Source organism: Symphalangus syndactylus, chromosome 20 (genome assembly GCF_028878055.3).
Source record: "Symphalangus syndactylus isolate Jambi chromosome 20, NHGRI_mSymSyn1-v2.1_pri, whole genome shotgun sequence".
NCBI classification, from domain to species: Eukaryota; Metazoa; Chordata; class Mammalia; order Primates; family Hylobatidae; genus Symphalangus; species Symphalangus syndactylus.
Window position 1 is genome coordinate 50,280,129 of NC_072442.2, and position 20,038 is coordinate 50,300,166.

Genomic DNA, 20,038 nt, shown 5'->3' on the forward strand with positions numbered 1-20,038 from the left:
AAAAACCTGAGAAATAGAATTAAGCTATAATTTTTAAAGCCTTGAATCGATAAAATACGTAGTGAAACAAGATTAAGATGCTAGCATATCTAAAGGGAGATTTTTAAAGTTAAATCTCCTTACATTATAGACAAGGTTAATTCTCCTTATTGCCAAGGGCTTTGAAATTAATAATATGAGAAGCAGCATACAAAAACATTAAATGTATAAAAAGGTCTGAAACAAATGTTCTGGAGGAGTAATCTTATTCTACTTCTCCATACCTAAGAATTTAAAATATTAGAAATTACACTAAACTTTTTCCAGCCTTTGGTTTTCAGAAACAATAATGGTATAAAAAATTATCCCAAAATTTTTACTGTAAAGAATATTTTTCTATCCAAATCATTGGAAGAAAAGCCTGTATCAGATATAAGTATAATGATATAGACATTATACATTTTGTAATCAATTTGTTATAGAAATAGTAGTTGAAGTTGATAGTGTTACCATACAGCCCATTTCAATGATCATATGTTAATGTGTCATAAAGAACAGAAGTAGCTTGATGGATGAAATCAGATTCTAACCCCCAATTGCCTGAGGAATCTAAAATTTGGGATCAAATTATTAAATCAGCTCCACCTTCTTAGCACTGACAAATACCAAACAGTTCACTGATTGTGGTTTTAAGAATAATAAGTGGAAAGGTCTAATATCAATTGTGGGCAGAGATCTCATGGTTCAAATATTTCCTCTTCTTCAGAAAGAAAGAGTGTGTATGAGTGTGTGAGTGTGTGTGTGTGTGTGTGTCACCGTGTAAGAAATATTTATACCTTTCAGTAAAGGGGCAATTCCACAATAAGGTTATTATTATCAAGTAACTAAAGTTTATACAGCATCTTGAAATCAAAGGTACTCTATAAATTTAAAATTGTAATATGGTATTAACTTAAAGCAAAGAACAATAATTTTAAAACACCTTATAGCCCAAGTGTATTGGAAACCAAATATAAATTCACTGTGGGATCTTTTTATAAGTGATTTTTTTTCCTCTATTAGGGAACCCAGATCTAAATGAACTGTTAAACACTTAGTCTAAAGGTATGCCAAACATTTCTTAAGGTCTTAACAAAGAATCAACTTTTTTTTTTTTAAACAAAATGAGGCCTAGGTTAAATATTTTATTTGGCTTCTCAAGATGGACTGAGAAGTTGGGCACCAGCTCCAGACCAATTCCTGGACGCACATCAAACACAGCCCTGTCATTTATCCAGTCAGTCAAAACAATCTTTTCCATCTAACCCTTTAATGTTTATGTCCTAAAAAGCTGCTAATTGAATCCAGCTCTTGAGATCTATTTGCTAAAATCTATACCATCTAATTTATAAATGATGAACAAAAATGGAAAAAAAAATAACGTTAACTTTCCTGGCAAAACAGAAGAGACTCCACTGTAACCAAAGAAGGAAGGACAATGTTTTTAATATTTGTCAAATTTTAAGAGAAAACTATTCAGAGACAAATAGTTGTACGAAACTCAGAGTACCTCAAACTGTTTTTACTATTAAGAGGACACAGGGTATTTAAAATTCCTCAGAAAAACCTGAAACAAAATCACTATAAATGTAGTTCAATATTCCCCCTTCCCCTAAAATATAAGCATAATCTTTCCTCTTAATAAACTTTAATTATAAATTTTTATAACGTATCATAGGCAGTACGGAAACCACAGATAAACACTTTAAGATCTATTGAGTCATACTAAAGACCTCAACTAACCTTATCTGCAGAAAATCAAAATCCCTATTTTTTCCCTCATTTTCTCTACATAGCCCAGAGGAAAGTAAATGGAAACAGCCTATTTCTGATGCTTTCTGCACACCTGGGATCACAGGTTCTTTCCACGATCACTGACTCCAGATAGCAACAGCAACAGATAAACTCTAAAGCAACAAAGATCCCCTATAAAGGTTTCCACTGACTCCTCCCAATATAAGGACACTGAATGGTGGGGAGGGGGTGGAATACAAGTATCCTCCAATCCAGGTTTTCCATTAAGAACCACTCAGTTAATGATTCCCTGTAATTTTCCCTTGGGAAAGGAAAACTGTCATGAAGGTAATATATTATTTAAATTGCAGCCAACATACATTCAAGCTAAATTCTCAAATACCAAATTCACTGCAAGTTTTCATCTAGCAAGTTCAGCCAGTGGACTGGGATGTGACACACAGGCATTCAACTACAAAATTAGTCCAAATAAATCTCAAAGTCTAGTGTGGGCAAACATAATTACAGTTTATCCGTACACGTGCACGCACACACAAATCCTCTAGGGAAAATTATCTTTCTCACCACTCACCCAAATATAAACGTGGACAATTTATCAGGGGTAAATGGTGAAGGTAGGATAACGCCGTGATTCCAATTCCTTTTCAAACCAAATACAAGTTTTCCTAAAACGGGGGTGGCAGGTCCATGTAAGAATACCAAAAATGGCATTGTAAGCAAAACATACCTGTAATGTTAAAGATTTCATGCACCTGGAATCATAAACACTTTGTAAGTGTAGTCTTCCATCTGGCAACCCCTCCGGACGTTCTTTTCCATTTAGAAAAAGGAAGGAGGAGGGTGGGGAAAGTAACAGAAAGTTTGCTCGAAAGTTTGTATGAGCACATACTTAGAAATGTACCCCTTCCCCCCAAAAAAGTGTGTTTTTAAAGCAGGTCTGGAGTTAGAAGTTAGACACAAGTTATGCGGCCTAAAAGTAACAACCCCAAACATGCCACCCTACAATCAGACACTTCCAAAACACAGTGTACAATGAGCCCGAGCCGTCGGATCAGACAGGCACACCGGAAAAGTCAACCTGTCTCCTCTCCTCAGAGACGTGAGTTTAAGGTGTGTGGCCCCGGCAGCGGTGGCCGGCGGCGGGGAGTAAAGGTTTTTCATGCGGGCATAACTGGGTGTGTAAGGTAACAACCCGGGAACACACACGCACACCCTCCCGTTAAGCGCTCCATCTTTAAGGAGTGTTTACTGCGCGCAGTCAGCAACCGGATTCAATAATCCTCGCCACGGGAGCTCTTCATCCCCTTCACGGTCTCACCTGGGCGGTAGCCCAGGGACTGCTCCCCGAGCCCTGGGAGGCAGCGTCTGGCTCCTTGACCAAGACTTTCCGACCTGAAATCCGCCTGCGATGCGAACCGGTGTATCCTCCCCTCCACAAAAGACCACCCCCCGCCCCGAGTCATCCTCGGCTTTTTAAAGAATGTCCAAACCGGAGCAAGTAGTTTTCCAATTACTCTCCCTGAACTAGGCCTTCCCACTCCTCCGACCCCCAACTCACCACTGATCGCGACCCTGGCCCTTCCCAAGGCCACAGGCACCCCCCGCCAGCTCGCCCACCCCGCGGCTGCCCAGGCCGGCCCGCCGCCCCCCCTCACCTGTCAGGCGGAGCTTGACGGGCCCGTTCCTCCGGCCTCCGGGGTTAGACATGTCCCCGGCGGCGGGGGCGGCGGGCGGGACGGGGACGGGGGCGACGGCGAGGCGCGGCGGAGTCACCACAGCGGCCGGGGCTGGGGCCCGAGCAGCCGGCGCCGCGGCCGCCACGGCCGGAGGGTCCCGGATGTGCCGAGAGTCGTCGCCATGAGCCGCGGAGGGAGCAGGACGCCGAGCTCCCCCTCCTCCCACTTCTCCTTCCTCGGCCCGGGCCGCACAACAAAGCGGCAGCCGCGGCCGCCCGCGCCGCCTCCGCCCGCGCCCCTGCCGCTTTCTCGCGGCTTCCGAGGCTTTTCCCTCCTCTCGTCTCGGCGAGGCTCAGTAGCCGACGGGGCTGGTCGGCTGAGGCGGGCGGTGCTCGGCGGCGCCGGAGCAGGATTCTGGGCTCGGCCGCTTCCTCCTCCACCCGCCCTCTTGTCTGAGGGACCCGGGACCTGGGGCCGCCGCCGCCACTCGTCGGCTCCGGGGGGCGGGGAGGAGACGGGAGGCGGGGCCGGCGGGGCGGGGCTGGGCGGGGCCAGCAGAGCGGGGCGGGGCCGGCAGGCGCGCGCAGGGTGCCCCGGGCGGGCACCGGCAGTCAGGGAGGGTGTGAGCTGCCGCCGAGGGTCCCACGCGGAACGCTGGGAGGGAGCAGGCAGGGAGCAAAGTGGCGGCAGGCGCGGCAGCTCTGTGGCACCTGGAGGGGTTTAGTGTCCGGTCCACTTAAGGGAGAACTTTTGTCCAAGCAGGGCCGACTGCATTTATTAGACGCCCACTGCGTGCAGGGCGCTCCGAGAGGCTGGGGCGAGGAAGGTTAGAACCGAGTCCGCTGCCTGCCGGGAACTTGGAGTCTTTCGGGCGAGGGAAGAGACAGCATTCCCACGCCGATGGTTCCAGCAAAGCCCCAGGAGTGCTCTGCTCCTGGTCTTGTAGTTGACACCTCCATCCGGGACTCACCTGGTGGAGGAGATTGGGTTACCTGCCGACTCCCGCTCTTTTCAGGTGCAGCCAAGGATAGGGAGATGATACGTCTTAAAGGATTAACAAGATAAATCTGAAGAGTTGTTCATACGCTACTGTATTTCGTTATCTCAGGAGGAGAAAGAAAGAAAAGTTTAAAAATGTGTACCTTATGCTTTGACATTGTAAATGTACTGCTAGAAATTATTTTTTCTTTTTTGTTTTTAGACAGGGTCTCCCTCTGTCGCCCAGGCTGGAGTGCAGTGGTGCGAACACGGCTTACTGCAGTCTCAACTTCCCGGGCTCAGGTGATCCTCCCACCCGAGCCTCTGGAGTAGCTGGGACCACAAGTGTGCACCACTACGCCCCACTAATTTTTGTATTTTTAGTAGAGACATGTTTAGTAGAGACATTTAGGTTTTCCCGTGTTGCCCAGGCTGGTCACGAACTCCTGACCTAAAGCGATCCGCCCGCCTCGGCCTCCCAAAGTATTGGGATTACAGGCCTGAGCCACCGCACCGGCCCTATTCTTGACAAATAATCGTACAGAAGATGTTCTTTGCTATATTCCATTAATAACAAAAGCGGAATGAGAGAACAGCATAGTGGTCCAGGAACCGCGTGGTTCTTTATGCAGCCATATAACCATTTTATGAAGATCATATAATATGGAAGAATGTATATGTAATGCAAAGTTTAAAAACAGAATAGAAGTTGTATGCATATACATGCGAAAGCATCTAGCACAATGTAAAATACTAAGGACAACAGCGTGGGGGATTTTTTCCGTGATTCATTAGTTTTGCTTTAGGCTATTATAACATTAATGCAATTTTAAATGTTTTGGATTAATATATTTTAATCCTTATTCCATGCCAGTGATTTCTTTTAATACATCAGTGAACTCACTTCTCCAGATAGTTATCTCCGAGAGCATTTCATCAGTTTGGATACAGCCCTGCAATTAAAAGTAATTGAAAGTATATGAAGTTCTAGACATCACACTAAAAATACCACAGATAGGCCGGGCACAGTGGCTCACGCCTGTAATCCCAACACTTTGGGAGGCCGAGGTGGACGGATCATTTGAGGTCAGGAGTTTGAGACCAGCCTGGCCAACATGGTGAAACCCCGTCTGTACTACAAAAAAATTAGCCGGGCATGGTGGCGCATGCCTGTGGTCCCAGCAATTAGGGAGGCTGAGGCACGAGAATCGCTTGAACACGGGAGGTTGCAGTGAGCTGAGATCACGCCACTGCACTTCAGCCCGGGTGACAGAGCGAGACTCCATATCAAAAATAAATACATAAATAAATAAAAATAAAAATAGGAGAGATAGTGCCAACAATTCATTCAACAAATATTAAGTGGCCATTTTGTGCAAAGCAATGAACAAGGTCCTTTAGAAATGCTTCCTTGTACTACAGACATATAGAAATCAATGTGAGCAATAGCTGCTACCACAATTTAAGAGGCCAGACAGTGGCAAAAAACTTAGCAAACTAATGTACACATTCACATTTCCCTTATTTTTATGGCACACGCTTTGTTCCCAACCACCCAACTAACATAATTTGTAGCCTTGTGTTAGGTAATAGAAATTAGGATTTCAGAACGTCGTGGGAGACCTGGGGGAGGCTGCTTGTTTTGAAGTTGAAAGCAGTACATTCAAAAATGTAAGTGACAGCATAGAAAAATGTATATAGGGTTAACGTGCAGATGTTTGTATTTAGGCTTTCCTGTAAGGTTAAATCCTGTTGTTTAAAACAAATATTCAGATAAGAATAACACTTTAAAACCGCTCAAGGACTCGGCATGGTGACTCATGCCTGTAATCCTAGCACTTTGGGAGGCCGAGGCAGAGGAGTCACTTGAGCCCAGGAGTTTGAAGCCTGGGCAACATGGCAAAACCCCGTATCTACAAAACATTAGCCAGGAGTGGTGGCCTGCACCTATAGGCCCAGCTACTCAGAAGGCTGAGATAGGAGGATCACCTCAGTCTATGGAGGTCAAGGTTGCAGTGAGCCGTGATCACACCACTGCATTCCAGTGCTACTGCATTCCATCCTGGGCAGCAGACTGAGACTATCACAAAAATAAAAAGAAAATCAATATACTGGTAATGATTTTTTTAAGCAGGTACATGGATGTTCATTTTATTGTTTTCCTTGCCATGTTAAATATTGACATTGACTGTAAACATTTATTTTTTTAAAAGTAACTAAACGTTTAAAATGAAGTAAAATAAACGAAAAAATAGAACAGGGGCAGAGCGTGGTGGCTAACACCTGTAATCCCCACACTTCGGGAGACCAAGGTGGGAGGATCACTGGAGCCCAGGAGGTCGAGGCTGCAGTGAGCTATGATTATGCCATTGCACTCCAGCCTGGGCAACAGAGTAAGACCCTACCTCAAAAAAACAAACACACACAAAAACAGAATACTCGTAATAGGAAAGTCATTTTGAAGGCCTCTCTTAAGTGAGTGGCCTCATCTAGTCCAGGCTCAGATTTCAGAGATGATTGGGTTAGAAAGTTTAAAAAAAAAAAGTTTATGTGTTTCTCTTCCCTTGGGGATATGTTTATGTCCCCAAGGGGGGATATAGGTACATTATAATGACAACATGTAGGGAATTACCAAATTAATAGCCGGAACTTGGGAAAGATAAGAAGGAAAATTAAGGGATGGGAATCTTAGGTAAAAGCAATTATATACATTCAGGTGTAAAAGTCTTTGAGGAAAGGAAAATAGCATTGGACATGAAAACAGGACTATTCTTTTTTTTTTTTTTAGACGGAGTCTCACTCTGTTGCCCAGGCTGGAGTGCGGTGGTGCAACCTCGGCTCACTGCAACCTCCACCTCTTGGGTTCAAGTGACTCTCCTGCCTCAGCCTCCTGAATAGCTGGGATTACAGGCACCCACCACCATGCCTGGCTAATTGTTTTTTTTTTTTTTTTTTTTTAGTAGAGACGGGGGTTTCACCATGTTGGTCAGGCTGGTCTCGAACTCCTGACCTTGTGATCCACCCTCCTTGGCCTCCCAAAGTGCTGGGATTACAGGCGTGAGCCACCGTGCCCAGCAGGACCATTCTTTACACATCAAAATATTACTATGAGATTCGTTCAACCACCATTTTTACTTTATTTTATTTTATTTTTTGAGTTGGAGTCTCACTCTGTCACCCAGGCTGGAGTGCAGTGGTGCGATCTTGGCTCACTGCAACCTCTGCCTTCCAGGTTCACGTGATTCTCCTGCCTCAGCCTCCGGAGTAGCTGGGATTATAGGCGCCTGCCACCACCCCCAGCTAATGTTTGTATTTTTAGTAGAGGTGGGGTTTCACCATGTTGGCCAGGCTGGTCTCAAACTCTTGACCGCAGGTGATCCGCCCTCCTAGGCCTCCCAAAGTGCTAGGATAACAGACGTGAGCCACCACGCCCGGCCCTATTCTTGAAAAATAAGTAATAGTACAGAAGATATTCTTTGCTAAATTCCATTAATAACAAAAAAGAAATGAGAGAATAGCATAATGATCCATAAACTGCATGGTCTTTTGAGGTTTTATTGTTGTTGTTGTTTGTTTTTTGAGACGGAGTCTCACTCTGTCGCCAGGCTGGAGTACAGTGGTACCATCTCGGCTCACTGCAACCTCCGCCTCCCAGGTTCAAGCGATTCTCCTGCCTCAGCCTCCGAGTAGCTGGGACTACAGGCGCGCACCACGATGCCTAGCTAATTTTTTGTATTTTTAGTAGAGACAGGGTTTCACCATGTTGGCCAAGATGGTCTCAATCTCTTGACTTCGTGATCCACCCACCTCGGCCTCCGAAAATGCTAGGATTACAGGCATGAGCCCCTGCATCCGGCCAACCGCATGGTTTTTTATGCAGCCATTTAACCGACAATTTTTATGAGGATCATATAATATGGAAGAATTTATATGTGATGCAAAGTTTAAAAACAGAAGAAAAGTTGTATGCATGTACATGCAAAAGTATCTAGCACAATGTAAACTACTAAGGAAAATAACGTGAGAGTTTTTTTATGTGATTTATTAGTTTTGCTTTAGGTTGTTATAACATTAATGCAATTTTACGTGTTTCGGATTAATATACTTTAATCCTTATTCCATGCCAGTCACTGCTTTTAATGCATCAGTGAAGTCACTTCTCAGGATAGTTACCTCCAAGAGCATTTCATCAGTCTGGATACGACCTTACAATTAAAGTGATCCAAAAAATATATGAAGTTCTTGACATCGTACTAAAAATGTCAGAGATAGGCCAGGCACGGTGGCTCATGCCTGTAATTCCAGCACTTTTGGGAGGCTGAGGTGGGCAGATCATTTGAGGTCAGGAGTTTGAGACCAGCCTGACCAACATGGTGAAACCACGTCTGTACTAAAAAAAAAAAAAAATACAAAAAAATTAGCCAGGCATGGTGGCGCATTCATGTATCCCCAGCTACTCGGGAGGCTGAGGCAGGAGAATCTCTTAAACCTAGGAGGTGGAGGTTGAGTGAGTCGAGATGGCGCCACTGCACTCCAGCCTGGGTGACAGACTGAGACTCCATATCAAAAATAAATACATAATATATAAAAATTAAAACACCAGAGATAGTGCCAGCAATTCATTCAACAAATATTAAGTGGCTATTTTGTGCAAAGCAATGAACAAGATCCTTTAGAAATGCTTCCTTGTATTACAAATATATATGATGTGAACAATATCAATATCAATGTAATATATCAGTGTGAACAATAGCTGCTACCACAATTTAAGAGGCCAGACAGTGGCAAAAAACTTAGCAAACTGATGTACATATTAGCATTTACCTTATTTTTATGGCACATGCTTTGTTCCCAACCACCCGACTAACATAATTTGTAGCCTTGTATTAGGTAATAGAAATTAGGATTTCAGAACGTGATGGGAGACCTGGGGGAGGCTGCTTCTTTTTTTTTTTTTTTCAGACGGAGTCTCGCTCTGCTGCCCAGGCTGGAGTGCAGTGGCGAAATCTTGGCTCACTGTAACCTCCACCTTCCAGGTTCAAGCAATTCCCTGCCTCAGCCTCCTGAGTAGCTGGGATTACAGGCACCCACCACCATGCCCAACTAATTTTTGTATTTTTAGTAGAGATGGGGTTTCACCATCTTGGCCAGGCTGGTCTTGAACTCCAGACCTTGTGATCCACCCGCCTCAGCCTCCCAAAGTGCTAGGATTACAGGCAGGAGTCACTGCGCCCAGCCAGAGGCTGCTTGTTTGGAAGTTTAAAGCAGTATCTTCAAAAATGTAAGTGACAGCATAGAAAAATGTATATAGGGTTAACGTGCAGATGTTTGTATTTAGGCTTTCCTGTGAGTTTAAATCCTGTTGTTTAAAACAAATATTCAGATAAGAATAACACTTTAAAACCATTCAAGGGCTGGGCATGGTGACTCATGCCTGTAATCCTAGCACTTTGGGAGGCCAAGGCAGAGGAATCACTTAAGCCCAGGAGTTTGAAACCCACCTGGGCAACATGGCAAAACCCCATATCTACAAAAAATTAGCCAGGAGTGGTGGCATGCACCTATAGACCCAGCTACTCGGAAAGCTGAGATAGGAGGATCACCTGAGCCCATGGAGGTCAAGGTTGCAGTGATCCCAGATCACGCCACTGAATTCCATCCTAGGCAGCAGACTGAGACTCTGTCTCGAAAACAAAAAAAAAAAAAGAAAGAAGGCCGGGTGCAGTGGCTCACACCCGTAATCCCAGCACTTTATAATGCTAACTGTAATATTTTGGCAGTTTTTTTTTAATCAAATTGAGGAAATTCTCTCCATATACCTATTTTTATCTCAATTTTATTATGAGTTGGTGTTGAAATTTGTCAAATACTTTTTTTCTGAAATTAATTGACTTTTTTTTTTTTTTAGCCTTTTAGTATGGTAGACTACATTGATTAATTTTCAAATATCAATGAGCTATGCATCCTTGGAATAAACCCCACTTTGTCATGCTGTGTAATTCTTATATATTGATTAATTATATTTGCTAATATTTTGTTAAGGATTTTGCATCTTTATTTATGATGTGTATTGGTTGGCAGTTTTCTCCTTTTTTGTGTGTGCTTTCTTTGGTTTTGGTGTCAGAGTAAATACTAACTTCTTAGAATGATTGAGCAATGGTGTTCTCTTCTATTTTCTGAAAGAGTTTAGGTAGAATTGGTGTTAATAATAATAATAATTTTTTTTTTTTTAGATGGAGTCTCGCTCTGTCACCCAGGCTACGGTGCAGTGGCATGATCTCGGCTCACTGAAACCTCCGCCTCCTAGGTTCAAGTGATTCTCCTGCCTCAGCCTCCCCTGCCTCAGCCTCCCATGTAGCTGGGATTATAGGCGCATGCCAGCATGCCCAGCTAATTTTTATATTTTTAGTAGAGACAGGGTTTAACCATGTTGGCCAGGATGGTCTCGATCTCTTGACCTTGTGATCTGCCCACCTTCGCCTCCCAAAGTTCTGGAATCACAGGCATGAGCCACCACGCCCAGCAGTGTTAATTATTTTTATTTATTTATTTATTTATTTATTTTTTAATTTTTTTGAGACGGAGTCTTGCTCTATCTCCAGGCTGGAGTGCAGTGGTGCGATCTCAGGTCACTGCAACCTCCGCCTCCCAGGTTCAAGTGATTCCCCTGCCTTAGCCTCCCAAGTAGCTGGGATTACAGGCACATGCCACCACGCCCAGCTAATTTTTTTGTATTTTAGTAGAGATGGGGTTTCACCATGTTAGCCAAGATGGTTTCGATCTCCTGACCTCATGATCCGCCCGCCTCGGCCTCCCAAAGTGCTGGGATTACAGGCGTGAGCCACTGTGCCCAGCTGGTGTTAATTATTTTTTAACTGGTAGAATTCTCTAGTGAAATTATCTGGGTCTGGAGACTTCTTATTTGTGAATTTTTTAATTACAAACTTAATTTTCTTAATAATCATAGGGCTGTTCTTATTATCCATTACATATTGGATAGATTGTGGTAGGTTATTTTCATTTTTTTGAGGAATTGGTCCATTTCATCTAAGTTGTTGAATTTATGTAGAATTAGTTTTAGTATTTCCTAATTATCTCTTTAATGTCTGTAGAATATATATCCCCCATTTCTTCTTCTTTTTTTTTTTTTGAGATGGTGTCTCACTCTGTCACCCAGGCTGGAATATAGTGGCGTAATCTCAGGTCCCTGCAACCTCTACCTCCCAGGTTCAAGCAATTCTCCTGCCTCAGCCTCCTAAGTAGCTGGGATTACTAGCGCCCGCCACCATGCCCAGCTAATTTTTGTAGTTTTAGTAGAGACAGGGTTTCACTATGTTGGCTAGGCTGGTCTCAAACTCCTAACCTCAAGTGATCCACCCGCCTCAGCCTCCCAAAGTGCTGGGATTACAAGCGTGAGCCACTGCACCAGCACATTTCATTTTATTTTGTAACATTAGTAATTTGTGTCTTTTTTTCTCCCTGTGAGAAGTTTACCAATTATTTTATCCTTTTAAAAAATCAAATTTTTGTATTGATTTTATGAATTAGGTTCTATATTCAGTTTATTTGATATATTCACTTGTCTTTACTATATTCTTTTTTCTTTTTGCCTTGAATTTATTTTTTTCTTCTTTTTCTAGGTTCTTGAGGCAGGAGCTTAGATTATTTATTATTTATTATTAGATTATTTATTTCTAATATACACCTTAATTGCTATAAATTTCCCTCTCAGCTCCCCTTAGCCATGTCCCACAAATTCTGTATTTTTGCTCTTCTTTGAAGCTTCCTCCTTGACCACTGGATTATTTAGAAGTGTGTTGTTTAATTTCCAAGTGTTTTGATATTTTCCTATCTTTCTGTTACTGATTTCTAGTTTGATTCCATTGTGACCGGACAACACAGTCTGCATGATTTCAAATATTAAGTGGCTATTTTGTGCAAAGCAATGAACAAGGGCCCTTAGAACTGCTTCCTTGTACTACAAATATATACGTGAGTGAGGGGTACAGCCTCTGTTAGAAGCTCCCAGCTTCCTTCTGGGGCAATGGGACGCACCTCTCTCCTGCCTCCTGGGCACTCGCGCGCTCTCTGGCTCTCTCTCTGTCTCTGTCTCTCTCTCTCTGTCTCTTTCTCTCTTTGCCTCCCTTTCTCTTTCCCCCACGCCCATACGATGTGAACAATATCAATATCAATGTAATATATCAATGTGAACAATAGCTGCTACCACAATTTAAGAGGCCAGACAGTGGCAAAAAACTTAGCAAATGTACACATTCACATTTGCCTTATTTTTATGGCACACGCTTTGTTCCCAACCATCCAACTAACATAATTTGTAGCCTTGTATTAGGTAATAGAAGTTAGGATTTCAGAATGTCATGGGAGACCCAGGGGAGGCTGCTTGTTTTAAAGTTGAAAGCAGTACATTCAAATATGTAAGTGACAGCATAGAAAAATGTATATAGGGTTAACGTGCAGAGGTTTGTATTTAGGTTTTCCTGTAAGTTTAAATCCTGTTGTTTAAAACAAATATTCAGATAAGAATAACACTTTAAAACTGTTCAAGGGCTGGGCATGGTGACCCATGCCTGTAATCCTAGCACTTTGGGAGGCCGAGGCAGAGGAGTCACTTGACCCCAGGAGTTTGAAACCAGCCTGGGCAACATGGCAAAACCCCATGTCTACAAAACATGCAGGCTGAGATAGGAGGATCACCTGAGTCCATGGAGGTCAAGGTTGCAGTGAGCCGTGATCATACCACTGCATTCCAGCGCCACTGCATTCCACCCTAGGCAGCAGACTGAGACTCTGTCTCAAAAACAAAAAAAAAAAGAAAAGAAAAGAAAGAAAGCTGGGTGCAGTGGCTCACACCTGTAATCCCAGCACTTTGGGAGGCTGAGGCAGGCAGATCACTTGAGGTCAGGAGTTCAAGACCAGCCTGGCCAACATGGTGAAACCCCATCTCTACTAAAAATACAAAAATTAGCCGGGCATGGTGGCAGGTGCCTGTAATCCCAGCTATTCAGGAGGTTGAGGCAGGAGAATCGCTTGAACCCGGGATGTGGAGGTTGCAGTGAGCCGATATCATGCCACTGCACTCCAGCCTGGGCCACAGAACAAGACTCCATCTCAAAAAAAAAAAAAAAAAAAAGGAAGAAAATATACTGGTAATGATTTTTTTTTTTTAAAGCAGGTACATGGATGTTCATCTTTTCTTGCCATGTTAAATATTATTTGACATTGACTGTAGACATTTTTTTTAAGTAACTAAATGTTTAAAATGAAGTAAATTAGGCCAGATGTGGTGGTTCATACCTGTAATCCCAGCACTTTGGGAGGCTGAGGCTGGCGGATCACCTGAGGTCGGGAGTTTGAGACCAGCCTGACCAACATGGAGAAACCACGTCTCTACTAAACATACAAAATTAGCTGGACGTGGTGGCGCATGCCTGTAATCCCAACTACTCACGAGGCTGAGGCAGGAGAATCAATTGAACCCAGGAGGCAGAGATTGCGGTGAACCGAGATCGAGCTATTACACTCCAACCTGGGCAACAAGAGTGAAACTCTGTCTCAAAAATTAAAAAAATAATAAAATGAAGTAAAAGAAAAGAAAAAATAAAACAGAATAGGGGCTAAGTGTGGTGGTTAATGCCTGTAATCTCAGCACTTTGGATGGCCAAGGTGGGAGGATTGTGGAGCTCAGGAGGTCAAGGCTGCTGTGAGCCATTATTGTGCCACTGCACTCCAGCCTGGGCAACAGAGTGAGACACTACCTCAAAACACACACACACACACACACACACACACACACACACACACACACACAGAGAATACTGCTAATAAGAAAGTAATTTTGAAGGCCTCTCTTAGGTGAATGGCCTCAACTAGTCCAGGCTCAGATTTCAGATGATTGCGTTAGACATCTTTAAAAAAAGAAAAAAAGTGTATATGTTTCTCTTCCCTTGGGGACATGATTATGTCCCCAAATGGGGATATATGTACATTATAATGACAACATGTAGGGAACTACCAAATTAATAGCTGGAACTTGGGAAAGATAAAGCAGAAAATTAACAGATGGGAATCTTATATAAAATCAATTATATGCATTCAGGTGTAAAAGTCTTTGAGAAAAGGAAAATAGCATTGGACATGGAAACAGGACCATTCTTTACACATCAAAATATTACTATGAGATTCATTCAATCACCATTTTATTTTGATTTGTTTTGTTTTGTTTTGAGATAGAGTCTCGCTCTGTCACCCAGGCTAGAGTGCAGTGGCTTGATCTTGGCTCACTGCAAACTCCGCATCCTTGGTTCAAGAGATTCTCCTGCCTCAGCCTCCCAAGTAGCTGAGATTACAGGTGCCTGCCACCACCCCCAGCTAATTTTTGTATTTTTAGTAGAGACAGGGTTTCTCCATGTTGGCCAGACTAGTCTCGAACTCTTGACCTCAGGTGATCTGCCCACCTCGGCCTCCCCAAGTCCTAGGATTACAAGCATGAGCACTAGCATTTATTAATTTATGTTTGAGGCACTGTACTAGGCCTTGAAGTTACTGATTACTGAGATGGAAAAATTATAATAATTAAAGGACAGTCTTGTGAAAGAGAATTTTTATAAGAAAGAAGGAAGAAAGGGAGGGAAGGAGGGAGACAGGAAGGGAAAGGAAAAGAAAAGAGGAAGGGAGGGAGAAGGACTCATTAACAACCTGGACTAAATTTCATTAATGATGCTTTTTAACCAATGGCTCCCAAACCCAGGTCATCTGTGGTTGAAAAAGCAGGTTCCTAGCCCCATCCCAGACCTACTGCATCCAAATTTTCTGTGGTCAGGCTGAGAAGTATTTATAAAAGCTCCAGAGGGGACTCTGACAAACAACCAAGTTTGGGAACCGCTATCCCAGCGGTTCTCAAACTTCAGCCTGCATCAGAATCACCAGGAGAGCTTGTTAAACAGATTGCTGTGTCCCAGCTCCAGAGTTTCTCAGAGGGACAGTCTAGGGTGGGGCTCTAGAATTGAGTATCTAAGGTCCCAGATGATGCTGCTCATCAGGGGACCACGCTTTAAGAACTGCACTCCTGGCCAGGCGCGGTGGCTCATGCCTGTAATCCCAGCACTTTGGGAGGCCGAGGCGGGCAAATCACTTGAGGTTAGGAGTTCAAGACCAGCCTGTCCAACAGGGTGAAACCCTGTCTCTATTTAAAAAAAATACAAAAATTTGCCAGGCATGGTGGCGTGCGCCTATAATCCCAGCTACTCCGGAGGCTGAGGCAGGAGAATTGCTTGAACCTGGGAGGCAGAGGTTGCAGTGAGCTGAGATCACACCAGTGCACCTCCAGTCTGGGGAACAAAGCAAGACTCCATCTCAAAAAAAAAAAAAAAAAAAGGAAGATACTAAGATGCTATGCTGCTGACTTTGAAGGTGAAAGAACGGGACATGAGTCAAAGAATGTAGGTGGCCTCTATACACTGGAAAAGGCAGGAAACAGATTGTACCCTAGAACCTCCAGAAGGAAGGCAGCCCTGCTGACACCTTGATGTTAGCCCAGTGAGGCCCATTTTCAAACTTCTGACCTCCAGAACTGTAAAGGAAATAAATGTGTGTTGTTCTAAGCCAACAACAACAACAAAATGAACTGCACTCTTCTAAATTACAGTATTAAGGAAAGCTAAACTTTCAGCATTAAATGCACCCAATTGCTTTATCACAGCAACACTTTTAGATATATTTTTGAGAAAAAAAATGGGAGAGATAACAATTCTTAGGGAATTCACCCTTTACTCTCTCCCTAAAATGGAAATCTACTTCGAAAGTAAATTTTGCATGCACATGCCTTTGATGGGTATAAAAATTGCAGAAAATCTTTTCAAATCATTTTTATTCCCTTATGACTTCTAATTTATTTTCAGGAGACTTGTTCGCATTTTATCAAATCATTGTTTTAGGTATCTGTCTCAAATATAGTGACACCACCTATTTTATACCAATAAAATTAATCCTTTCCCATAAATGACATTTAATATAACTGTCCAATGAAATGCTATAACAGCAACTCATTCAATAGCATTTTCTAAGAAAATGTTTTTTGTTTGTTTGAGACAGGGTCTCACTCTGTTGCCCAGGCTGGAGTGGCATGATCATGGGTTACTACAGCCTCAACCTACCAGGCTCAAGCAATCCTACCTCCTCAGTTTCCTGAGTAGCTGAGACTACAGGCATATGGCAACATGCTACGCTGATTTTTTTTTTTTTTTTTTTTTTTTTTGAGACAGGGTCTCACTATGTTGCCAGGCTGGTCTCAAATTCTTGGGCTCAAGCAATCCTCCTGCTTTGGCCTCCCACAGTGCTGGGATTATAGGCGTGAGCTACTGCACCCAGCCAACCAAAAGTTTTAAACTTTTTCATTAATGTATTTTACTAATCACTTAAAGTTGTATTCTTTATGATAGCATCCGAGACCATAAGTGAAAATCTACACATGGTTATCAGAATATGTCAAAGCTTTTGTTTAAAACATTTTTCTGTTTTCCAGGGCTAATGTCAAAATTTGATGTGACTCTGCAAGAAAATGCTTACCATCTGTGGTTGGTATTTTTCTTCTGCTCCAGCCATTAATATATATTTTTACATACAAGAGTTGTTTCCAGTAATAAAAAATCTGTATGAGGTAAGGTTATATTAATATTTGTACTCCTGCAAAGCTATTTTTGTAGTGTAAATTTCAAATTTAATACAGCTTATCCACCATAGAAGAGGCTAATATTAAGTGCTCAGCAATTTATACCACTGCTTAAAAGTTAACTTTCTTTCATTCTGAAAATATCACTAATTTGGCCAGGTGCAGTGGCATATGCCTGTAATCCCAGCATTTTGGGTGGCCGAGGTGGGTAGATTGCTTGAGGCCAGGAGTTTGAGACCAGCCTGGCCAACATGGTGAAACCCCCATCTCTACTAAAAATACAAAAATTAGCCAGGTGTGGTGACAGGCACCTGTAATCCCAGCTACTCTGGAGGCTGAGGCAGGAGAATCACTTGAACCTGGGAGGCAGAGGCTGCAGTGAGCCAAGACTCTACCACTGCACTCCAGCCTGGACAACAGAGACTTCATCACAAAAAAAAAAAAAAAAGAAAGGAAGAAATGAAAATGAAAAGATCTTATTGTAGTCTTTTTTTTTTTTTTTGAGACAGTCTCAGTGTGTCACCCAGGCTGGAGTGCAGGGGCGAGATCTTGGCTCCCTGCAACTTCTGACACCCAGGTTCAAGCAATTCTTCTGCCTCAGCCTCCCAAGTAGCTGGGACTACAGGTGCCTGCCACCACACCTGGCTAAATTTTTGTGTTTTTAGTAGAGATGGGGTTTCACTATGTTGGCCAGGCTGGTCTTGAACTCCTGGCCTCATGATCCGCCCGCCTCGGCCTCCCAAAGTGCTGGGATTACAGATGTGAGCCACTGTGCCTGGCCTGTAGTCTTAAAGTGGCTTTCTCAGCTGCCAACTCTAGGACCTCTCAACTCAGCTCCTCATGTCTAGTTCAATCTCCCAGTGTCCCCATCTCATGTTTTAAGGAGAGAAAATTTCACTGGCTTCTTGGTCAGCCACACACCTTTGGCTCAGTCAGTGGAGGCCAAGCTCCCTTAGTACAAACACAGCTACCTGGGCTTATCCCTGCTGTAAGGCAGTGGTTCTCAAGGTGGGTTCTCTGCACCAGTGGCATTAGAAATGTACATTCACGGGCCCCACCCCAACCTACAGAATCAGCATCTCTAGGGATGGAGCCCAGGACGCTGTATGAGAGCTATAGGCGAGGGCAGATTTCCTGAGGAAGGGATGTGTGTAGGGACTACCTTCTTACCACCTGAGAAGGCAGAAGGCAACTGGCACAGGGGAGCCCGTATCTGCAGAGACACAGGTAGGAAATGTGACCCTAGCTTCTGTGATTGGGTGATTGGATGATTTCATCATCTTGATTTTGGACTTCCTACCCTTCACCGCACCTGGCCCAGGTCTTTTCAAGTAGTTAAATAAATGATGAACTGAAGGCCAGGCATGGTGGCTCACGCCTGTAATCCCAGCACTTTGGTAGGCGAGGTGGGAGGATCACTTGATGCCATGAGTTCGAGACCAATCAGGGCAACATCATCACAGGACCCTGTCTCAAAAAAAAAAAAAAAAAAAAAAAAGGAAACGAATTCATAGAAAGAGACTGACAAAGCAGAGTGATTGACAGATTCCCTGCCAGTTCTCCTGGCTCAGGTGTACTTCTCACACTCCATTTCCAAGAGGTCCCCCAGTGAATAACCACCCTGTCCCTTACTTAAGCAGGTTTAAGTGGGCCCCTGTTCCTTGCATTTACTTTGTCTCCACTTGAAACCCCTTTTCCTTTTCAGATCTGTCCTAAGCTCATCCTCAAAGATCCTTGATTGTCTGTCTTGCTCCTGCCCATGTTCTTCCCCAGAACTGGACTCTCACCTGCAACCCAGCCCATGGCTTGGATCCCACCACCCAGGTGCCATGCTTCTACAATCTAGAGCAGCCTAATACATATGGCTAGTGTGCACTTGAAACGGGCTGCAAGTGTAAAATACACAGTGGATTTCGAAGACTCAGTATGGAGAAAAAAGTAAAATATCTTATTAATATTTTTTATATTGATGACATGTTAAAATAATATTTTGAATATATCTATATTGGGTTAAATAAAATATAATATTGGCCAGGTGCAGTGGCTCACACTTGTAATCCCAGCACTTTGGGAGGCCTAGGGTGGATCACCTGAGGTCAGGAGTTCGAGACTAGCCTGGACAACATGGTGAAATCCTGTCTCTACTAAAAATACAAAAAATTAGCCAGGTGTGGTGGTGGATGCCTGTAGTCCCAGCCACACGGGAGGCTGAGGCATGAGAATCACTTGAACCTGAGAGGAGGAGGTTGCAGTGAGTCGAGATCTTGCCACTGCACTCCAGCCTGGGTGACAGAGTGCAGAGTGAGACGCTATCTCAAAAAAAAAAAAATATATATATATATATATATATACACACATAGTAATTAAAGCTCATTTCATTTAGAAAATTTGAAATTACAAATGTGACTCTCATTATATGTCTTTTGGACTGTGGCAACCTAGAGGTAATGACCATTCACGTATATACCTCCAGAATGTTTTACATAAGCTGGATTTGCCACTGGCTGGCTCTGCACTCTGCCCAACGTCGGACTTTGACTACCTCACCCCTCAGGCCTTACCTTACCCACCCAGCTCTCTAATTAATTCCTATGGTGAGGTCAGTTCAACAGCAACTATCTCACTGTGGTGAAAATGAAACAATCTAGTGTTAAGATTTTCTTTCAGCCCCTACCACACCTACCCGGTTTTGCCTTACATTGACCATCATGTCCTGTGCCTAAGTCTTATAACTAGACAGAGATTGTACAGCAGATTCATGTGTGCAGTAGAGAGGTGGGCTAGATGACCTCTGTTATGGGTTAAATTGTGACCTCCAAAAAGATATGTGGAAGTCCTAATTCCTAGTACCTGTGAATGTGACATTATTTGGAAATGGGCCCTTTGGAGATGTAATCAAGTTAAGATGAGGCTTTTAGAGTGA

The 20,038-nt window shown here is 43.4% G+C and overlaps 1 protein-coding gene across 2 annotated transcripts in view; it reads right to left on the reverse strand.

Moving 5' to 3' along the window:
* The window catches only part of SMURF2 (SMAD specific E3 ubiquitin protein ligase 2), a 110,347-nt gene extending 106,382 nt beyond the window's left edge, over positions 1-3,965 (reverse strand). Inside the window, exon 1 of one of the 2 annotated variants that reach the window (XM_055256932.2) lies at positions 3,429-3,965. In XM_055256932.2, coding sequence (XP_055112907.1) covers positions 3,429-3,480 — 52 coding nt within the window. In that variant the 5' untranslated portion in view covers positions 3,481-3,965. The remainder of the gene's footprint in view (positions 1-3,428) is intronic. The other variant, XM_055256933.2, reaches the window with a different exon arrangement.
* Between the last annotated feature and the right edge of the window lie 16,073 nt (positions 3,966-20,038).